At 36.0% G+C, this 9877-nt stretch overlaps 1 protein-coding gene across 1 annotated transcript in view; it reads right to left on the reverse strand.

Annotated features, from left to right (window-relative positions):
• LOC104499212 (glycine receptor subunit alpha-3) overlaps window positions 1-9877 on the reverse strand; it is a 36688-nt gene that overhangs the window by 16701 nt on the left and 10110 nt on the right. Inside the window, exon 4 of the mRNA XM_010142686.1 lies at window positions 3184-3321. Within this exon, the coding sequence (XP_010140988.1) occupies window positions 3184-3321 (138 nt within the window). The remainder of the gene's footprint in view (window positions 1-3183; window positions 3322-9877) is intronic.

Genomic DNA, 9877 nt, shown 5'->3' on the forward strand with positions numbered 1-9877 from the left:
ATTATTAAATAACTATGAAATTAAGAATTAACAAAAGAAAAGATCAAATTAATAAGTATAAACAACAAAAAAAGGAAATAAGTGTGCAGAGATTCAACTGTTAATCCACGTAGAATGGAAAGGTACCCGTGATACCCACTGAATGTTCTGGTACTTGATACTACTGTAAGTATTAGTAAGTCATAGCCTGGCCTTCCTTATAAGAAAAGCCATTGATAATGCTAATATCTGATCTACTATGACATATTTTATAGATGTAGTGAGGACTGTGGTCTAAAGACTATATAGCTTAATGAAATTATTTTAAACCATTTACTTAAAATAAGAATTTTAAACTTGCTGAATAGGTAATGATTCAAAGCTTAGAAAGTTAAGCAAATCTGAATTAATCTTTATGGAGCCCTGCCGAGTATGAATCCCGGAACTAGGAAGCAAATATTTTATATTCTCATTCCAACACATCTGTCAATATGGGTGTAGATTACATGATTCTGTTTTTACCAGTGACTGAAGTGTAACGAATAGCCACTCCAAAGACTAGAATATTGCTAGCTCTGGAGATTTGCTAAGAGAGCCCTGGGGCAATTGAACTGTGATGATGGTCCTCTCTTCTAGCACTGCATATTCTTCCTTGCAGAAAAGCTAGAGCCACATGTTTAACATGAGATTAAGCACTGACAGACAACAGGAAAGGAGAAAGGGAGAGTGAGACTTCCTCAGTGGTTAACACATGCTCAGCCTAAATCACTGACTTAGGTTTAGATCCCTTAATACGATACAGAGCGTCTCCCATTTGTTCATTTTCTGGAAATCCCTTTCTTAAGCAACTGAATTCCTCTACTCTCCATAAAGATCCTAAGCATTCAAGTACAACCTGAGCCTGAAAATTGTGTTAGACAGAGGATTTATTTCTAGGTACTGTTCTGCACCTCTGCAGTGTTTACCTTTTTTAGGCTCGTAAAAATCATGATTCCTCATTTTACTTGAAAAGATAACATATTGCAAAAGCCAGCTGACACACTTTTCTCTATAGTGAGAAAAGACAAGACAGTCCTTTCTTCTAAAAGCAAGTTGAAGACTCTTCTAAGACAAAACAATAGGTGGACTCAAGAAACGCAGTTTGACCAAAGCAAGACAGAAATATAACAGATTGATGATTTCCCATGCTGTCCTCTAGTTACAACAGTAAACCCCTTCTCCCACCTAAACTTGCAGCAGTTCACAGGCATAAGTAAGGCCTTGTCTTGAAGGCACATTTTGAGTCATGAGATCTCAAATGCAGTTACTAACATCTGTGGCTCTCACCGCTCAGCTCAGTTTAGGGTCACAGTGAAAAACACAGTAGATGTAAGTTGACCCATGAAACCTAATGTGTTATGCCTTGCCTAGCATGTTTTGCTATTTCTGCTTGGAAGAAAATCAATACCAACTTAAATAGGTTTGAAACATAGGTTATGAAGAAAAAGGTATTGAAATTGAAATTATTGAAAAAATGAAGTTTCAGTCAAAATTAAAAGGTTTAAACTACGATGATTGTAAGGAAAGTTCTCAGACAAACAAGTAAGAGTATAATTCAGCTTTGGATGAGATGTTTGGAGAGAAATTTGGAAACTGACATTTTGGAACATTTCTGTTCATCAGGTATATAATGTAGTATCAGATATATAATATCAGATTAAGTACCACAGTAATGTGCTAATGTTTTAATGTAATGTTTTAATGCCTGAGTTAGAGATTTTTGATGCATTTCATTGTCCAAATGAACTTTGGAAAAATGAGGAGAATACTAAGACAAATTCTCATTTGTTAATATCACTGTACAGGTTATAGAAGTACAGTTACAGGCAAATGTTAAAACGACATGAAAGCAGAAGAGTCCTACAAAGGAAGAAAAGGTTGCCTGTATATCTCCAAGGATACAGAGAAAAATAATTAAAATAATAAAATTTTCTTATTTGTCATAGGGATTATTATAAAAAGAAAAAAGGAATAATTTTAATCTCATTGTTGACATTAGCAAAGGAATGTTTGAGTGAAAAAATTACCCTGTTATACGATATGCCTCTCCATTTCTGCAAGGGTTTTAAGGATTAGCTAAATACTAGTATTTGTACAGTAAAAGTGCATGTTACATGTTTCAAGTTTATTTTAGGGAACACTTCAAAATGTCTCTATCAAGATCTTCCCATTCTAAATGAAAATTACTAGAGAACCTTTCCCTCCCTCTAGGCCACCATGGAAGCTGTGATAAAACTCAGTATTGAAAAGCAGTCTCTCTTAATTTTGATTGCAACAGGACATCCCTTGTGAATGTCACATATTGAATTTTATCCTTCCTGCCATTTCAGCAGAATCCAAATAAACTAATTCTAAACTCAAATTTCAAGATGTATTTAATCTATTAAGAATTGTATTGGAGAGCTGAAATTCAAGGAGATATGGATTAGGGTGAAAGAGTTCTAGGTATTTTTTTCCCATGAGTAGATGGAAGCTATGAATTCTTAGCCTTTTCTACATGCTTTTTCGAGGATTATTATGAGGATTTTTTTCAGGATTATTAAGTTCATGATTGTCCAGTTATTGATATATTTTTTTACAATTGAAAATAAAATAAATCTACTAGCAATGTTAACCCCCCCCTTTTTCAAAAAACCCCAGAGATGGTGACCTAAACATCACAGTTCTATGAAGGCTTCACCGCAGAAAGGCAATATCCAGTTTGGACACCTGGCCATTGTACATTAAGGATGCTTTCAGCTTGTTTGCATTGCCCTCTTGCTGTCTGAACTAGGGCATAGCTGGCTTGACAACCCCATGTCTCTTTTTTTCTGACTGAGCCAGGCCATGCTTGTTGCAGAACATATGCACCTTTGGATTTTAGCAGTGCTTCAGATCCCACAGGGTAGATGTAGTCATGGAACCCACTGTAAAAATAAAACTCTTGATTGAGTTGCTTCCGAATTATTCTAACTACATAGTTTCTTATGTTTTCTGAAATAGAAGTTTGATCAAGTAGTTTTCTTTTGTTGTGTCAGTTATTTAGTACTGCATTATCCTGCACAGTGCGCCTGTACGTTTTGTCTTGTGAGTTCAATGAGAACATGAAAAAAACCCCAGCCCTCTCCAAAATAACAATAAATGTGAAATATCTTTCCAGTTTTAATCATTACTATATTTTCCTACCTGTATTGTAATGCTTGGTGCAGTAACATAAATCCTTTTCTTCTTTTAGCAGAAATTGTGGCAGAGTGAGACCCTCTGCTACTTGAACTGCTCCTTTTTCTTGCCATTCAAAAATGAGATCATTCATTGTGTATCCAACTGAAAAAAAAAACCAAACAAAAAAGAAATAAGATCTAAGGCAGTTGCAAACTTTGAAGAGCAGGGACTTACCAAACGGTGATGACTTAAGTAAATGTCATACATGTTTGTACCCGTTAATCACAAAGTTACTTGCTGTTCTGTATCATAATGCGCTAGGAAAGAAGGCAAGTCTTATGCATACTTTGTGAAATCTTAATTAGTCAGGTAGTCTACTAATGGAATTAACAAAAGCATCAAAACGAGCTAAACATCCGTGAGGTACCATGAGGTACTTATCTGTACCTCATGCATGCATGTATAAGATTGAATAAAACAACAAGAGCCATAGTAGAAGTACTAATCAAAGGCCAGGCTTTGTAAAGGGCAAGTACTTTTTTCTTCTATTTCTCTTTCTCAGATGCATATTGCATGGGATGTCATTGGGGAAAATAGCTCTATTCCCTCTGAATATGTGATCTATTAACTTTCCGGTATATTCCTACAGTTTATTCTCATTTTTTTCTGAATATATTTTATCTGGTTACAACCACCGGAACAAAAAAAAATAAACAAAAAAAGACTTTCTATTCTTCTATTCTCATTCAGGTTTCATTAAGACTTTCTCAGAATCTAATTGATTCAAACCAAGGGAGATATTAGGATAAAAAATGAAAACTTCTATTGTTCTAATATTTCTAAGATCGAAAACTAATACCTTCTATTGTTGTAATATTTTGAATGACAAGGGTACACTTGACCCACATGTAATAGCTTGTACCGGAAGTAAAAGAGAGTAATTTTTCCATCTAAATTATGGAATTAGCTTTCATTCTTCTATTTTGCTTCTTTGCAATATTTTCTTTGTGCTTTAGTCCACTGCCAATCAGCTGTTGAGGATAACCTGCTGATAACTTGAATTATCTTCTAACCTTTCAGCAACAAATTACTGTTCAAAGTGTAGTGTTCAGAACTTTCTAAGAGTGACTGCCAGCAAATACTGAAATTTCGAGGGAAGGTAATAAATTCTTTGGCATGTGGCCATGAATCTTTCCCCTGTTATATTCAGTGCCTTCATTACTCTTTGAATACATCTATAAACTCTTCAGTCCTAATGCCCTGATATCTGACCTCAAACATGATACACACTTCATCCTTTCTGATCTATGTTGAATGCACCTATAAGCTAAGAACTGGTGTTTATAAATCTAAAACTCTTTTCAACACCTCTCCTTGCTTCTAGATTCTTGATGTTTCTTTTGGGGAATACCTTTATACAAGGTGTTCACAGGCACTCAGCCTGACTGTTGGTTTACTTTGGTATTTTGTTGGGGCTGAATGAATATGCTAGAAATGAGACCATATCATTTTAAATAAGTGTTTAATTAAGATCAGATATTGATCAAGTCATTATAAGCATGTGTCTTCTAAGGAAGGAAACATTTATTTTTCTGTCTTATTGAATGCATGACATTTCATAAACACATTCTTAAAATTCAATATTAAATGCCATAACCTATGAAAAATCAGAATTATAACTCTTATCAAACTTTGCATGAATTCAGACAAAAAGCGGTTGTGTATAAAGCAGATTATCATGTGAAGCATGTAGATCATGGCCAGAAGTGATATCCCCTGAGTAAAACTCATTGAACTGACAAGAGACAACTGCTATGTCAAAATGTATTTTGCTAAATCAGATTCATTCATCTCTAATGCATTCTTCTAATTTTGATTATCCACCCTGTCCACTAATTCTTCTATAGTGCAACCTATTCAAAGTAATAGCAGTGTATGCAAAACGCCAATGTAGTAATTAATTTTTATCATGTCTAAATTTTAAATACTTGAATATAGTTTTAGGATTCAATACTGTAACTTCAGTTTTGGAAGTCAAGGTAATAGTTATAAAATAAATGTGTCTTAAGATACAGAGGAGCTTAATGGAGATGTGAGTTTTTATCAAAGAAATTTAAAATAGTAAAATATATATCATATTTCCACTGGATATGATAATTTAAATCAATTTAAGTTAATTCTCTATTAAATTTATGTCCTTTTATTAAATATGAAATACAGAGCCCAATCAAATGTGCCTACTGAGTTAGAGAAATCTGAAATCTTGTAATAGTTCTGTGATTGTGGAATTTGCAAGAACAAACTGCAGTTCATCTCCTAGGCCCATCCCAGGACAGTCTATGCACAAAAGGTCTAAATCACATTATTCTGTGTCAGAAATTTTTAAGAAGGAGCAGTAATAGTAATTGAGCTGAGCTTCCTTAATATCTTGAAAAACGGAATATATTTTTGTTTTTTAATTAATTTTATGAAGGAGACCTGCTGAGTGCTTCACGCTCAGAATGTTCATGCGCTGTGCATGAGGGGAAAAAGGCATTTCTATAGAAATGGCCCTTTAAAACAGTGGATACCACACTGTAGTATATATACAATTATAGTTTAGGTGTATCGTGTTATATGTGCAAGGAGCCTAAAAATCAGTCCTCCAGCACCCTACTTTTTGGAGCTCTGCTGATTAACATAATTAGTGTCCCTTACTGAAGGGTTGAGCTCCCAGCAGCACAAGAAGACGACATCATGGCAGATTTTGAAATTACCTTAAAGTTCAGTCTCATCAACAAAGTACAGACTTATGATCCTGATATGGATAAGGCACCAAATTGTTTAGTGCCATCAACGGGGGCTGGGGCTGGGGGGATGGGTGGTGAGTCCACAGCAAGTAGCAGAGGTGTAGGCAGATTTGGTAATAGAAATTATGAAGCCTCAAGGACAGAATATTATTTCTTAGATTTAGGATTCTAGAATTGACAGTCATAAAAGTTTACGGTGTTGTGTGGATGGTGTTAAAATTTTGATGCCGCAGACAGAGTTCAGTGGGACTATACAGATCTTTCATGCACGTATTTGCAGAACCGAGGCCTATATTTACACAATAGAAATTATTAGACACTGCAACAAAGAAGGTCCCTACTAAAATGCATTTACCTTACTCATTTAGATTAAAAAAAAGTACCCTAGTCCATCCACAGCTGAAGTGAGTTTTACAGGAATAAAAATGAAAATAAGTCAATTATTTCATTGTCCGCATGAGATTAGCAACTGATGATTAGCTTAGAAAAAGCATATGAGGGAAGTGAGTAATGATGCTCTCTTTGTTCTAGGTTTATGCAGTGCCTAACTGATCAAACTGATCTAACTGATCAAACCCGTAATTAAAGCTGGGTGTTCCTTTGAAACAATTGGCATTAAAAGTAATTGATCTGAATGCAGCACTATCCAAACAGGTAGTGAAATTCAATAGGACAGGTACCTCTGCGTGGCCTCGCAAATTTTGTTTCGATTTTCTTGAACAATGGCACCACCAGCAGAAATAGCTAATTTGTTGGGTAGATATATGCAGAAACAGTTCAAACAGAACATCTTAGGATTGGATTATTCTGCCAATGGTTGATAAATATATTACAGGTTCAATCCAGGGCATTATTTTTTCACTAAGTAATCAAAAGGCATGATAATTAAAATAAGCAAACCATCTTAAACTAAATTCCACAAATACTAAACCTGAAGTCAGCCTGAATTTTTGGTTCCTACTCGGCTGCTTATGTTACGTGATTACTAAATGTGCATTGTCTTCAAAGCAATTTGAAAAAAATCGAGTAACATAGCTTTAAGTAAAATCTAAATGTCTGTTGCTGATATTGGTCTGTTGTCAAAGATTAGAGATACACTGTTTATATTTTCCAAAGGCTCTATGTGATAAAATATCTGAGAAGTTGTATTCCATTACATGGTTATCACTGTGCAAATGAAGCAGTAAAGAAGGGTCGTACGATCAGATCACATTCTCAGCAAACTGTGGGCTTCAAATGTGAAGCCTTTATTCTGAACAGCTGTGTGGTTACCAATAAAAACTTGCACTGTATGTGTTACACTGTCTTGTAAGAACTGCATTGAAATATGTAGTAAGAACATGACATTTGTATTTTGGGATTCTGAGGGGTAAGGAAGACAAAGGTGTCTTTATTGTGCTGTTAGGTCCATAAATGCTGAATCCACAGAAACTAGCTGGCGGGAGAGTTGGCATAATCTAGGATCCTGAATTTGAGGAAATAGAGGAACCAACTCACAACAATATCACAGAGCAAGGAATCATGACCCTTGAATTTTTTCAAGTTCAGATTCATACCTACAGAAGCCCTATCTCCCCAATGACACCTTTTTCTAGATTCTCCTCAAATTTGCTGTGCCACCAAAGCCAATGCCAAATGTTAATGTGGTTATTAGTTTTGCAGTTTATTTATGTTTTCTTAATTTGCAAAAATAGCAAAGACAATACTTAATCATATTTCCTATGCCTTTAACATTTTAGCAAGAGGGCACAGTATTTTGTCTAGGGAAATAATTTCAATGGCCTTCTACTCAACTCTAAGAGTATAGAAAGAGATGACCCAGAACCAAATCAGAAGAGTGCTTTTGTCAACTACGTGTAACATTAAATGTTTGTTAACTCTGCTTATAGATGTATGGAACCTGTTCTGTAGTTGACGTAAATGCTCAGCTCTTGAATCCTGACTTTCTCTTGGGGTAAGACTCAAGTGTAAGATGTTTTGTCTCTTGCTTTCACTGTATTCTGCTTTCCATAGGAAATGAGGTGTACCTGTCTGAAGAGACTCTCAGTCTATGTTTCTGGAAGAAAAAAAAAATGTGAATCTTGTTTCCGACCACACCTGTTTTTCAGGGTAAACTTTTGCTACATAATGGTTATTCCTAATCTTTGTAAATTCTTACTGTTCAGTCTTACAATATTTTCTCTCTTGCTGCTTCTTTGTGAGCAGAACTCTTAGTTATCTGCTGCAACCCAACATGATGTTAATCTTCTCACTATAAAGGAGGTTAAGGAGGGGGTTTTTTGTTGTTTTTCTTTTTTATTATGAAGTAGTTTTGGTGACTGTTATAAATTGCTACCAGATATTTTTATTACTGGTGATTGGGAAATATGGTATTATGGAGGAAGTCCTAGTGGCTACATTTTAGTATGGGGAAAAAAGACAGTCAGTCACTGACCTGGTTAGTATATGAGGATGCAGCTTAGTTTTTCATTTCTCTGACCCTTTTATACTACAGAAATAGCTTAAAACATTGGAGGCTATCATTTAGTACACTTAGTCTGCAGGACCAGGCCAATCTAAACTAAAACAAGTGGGTTAGTAAGGACTTCAGTCACCGAAACGCAGCGTGCTAGGGTTTGTGTTTGCAGGGTGTAAATGCATGAAGGTTGAGAAAGGAAGTAGAGATGCCAAATCATGTGTGTTACTGGATGCAAACCAACTGCTGTGGCTGAAGAAGACTGCAGTTTGCAATGTATTTCATATTGTCTGGCTACTGCCCAGGTGTTTGCTCTTACTTAATTCTATAAACGTATTACTAATCACACAGAATCTAAGTGATGTCATCACAGAACTGTAAAGAAAGGTCAAAAAACCCACATTGTTATGTTGAACAGCAGTGTTCAGAAGTTACAGGACTGGGTACGTTACATTAATACTGTCTCTATTAACCCAAAGCATGAGGTCTTGCACATCTGTGATGTAAAAGTAGATGATAAATTAGTGGTAATTATGTGACAAGACTATCATCCCAGGAAGAAAAGGTTGCCAGAGGTAGTATTTCTCAGGAAAACTCAAGAACTCTGTGCATGCATGGCACTGTAGCCTCTCAGCAAACAGCTATTTTTAAAGAGACAACTCATTTTTAGGAGCATTTAGGGCATTACAGGTAATTACTTAGTGAAGCATGTACTGGCAGACTGAGAGTTCCTGTGGAGATGAGTATAAAGAACTGGCAAAGTAAGCAGAATGTATTAACTGGCAGGGTAGAGGGCCTGAAAAAAACTGAGAAAGTTGAATTTGGCCTGTGGAAGATTTTCTTTAGAAAATGGTCTGTCAGAGAGCTGGTGATAAGTGAAAAAATGAAAGTAAACCTCTGTGTGGTCACACTTATGGATGGAGGAGGTGGAAAAGATAAGACATTGCATGTGGAGTGGTTGCCAGGATTTGTGCCTGCAAAAATTGATGTAGGGTTTTGAATATCTGGACATCAAATAAAAAGAATCTGTAGTGATTGATCTAATCTGTACAAAAATCATTGGCAGAAGGTGGACAAGACAGACATACTAACTCCAGCCTTTAGAGAGCACTGAAATTTCATGGAATCATAGAATGATTTGAGTTGAAAGGGACCTTAAAGATCATTTAGTTCCAACTCCACTACCATGGGCAGGGACACCTAGATAGGTTGCTCAAAGTCCCATCTAACCTCGGCTTGAACACTTCCAGGGAGGGGACATCCACTGCTTCTCTGGGCAATCTGTTCCAGAGCCTCACCATCCTCAATCTTCATAGGAGAGGTGCTCCGATCATTTTCATGGGCCTCCTGCGGACCTACTGCAGCAGGTCCATGTCCTTCTTATGCTGAGGTTGTCTAGCTAGAGTGAAATTCTTCAGCACTTTCAGTTACAGTTTTCAGGAAAGATTGCAGGGAATAAGAATGTGATCCTGCT

The sequence above is a fragment of the Buceros rhinoceros genome, unplaced genomic scaffold (genome assembly GCF_000710305.1).
Source record: "Buceros rhinoceros silvestris isolate BGI_N320 unplaced genomic scaffold, ASM71030v1 scaffold5319, whole genome shotgun sequence".
Taxonomy (NCBI): Eukaryota; Metazoa; Chordata; class Aves; order Bucerotiformes; family Bucerotidae; genus Buceros; species Buceros rhinoceros.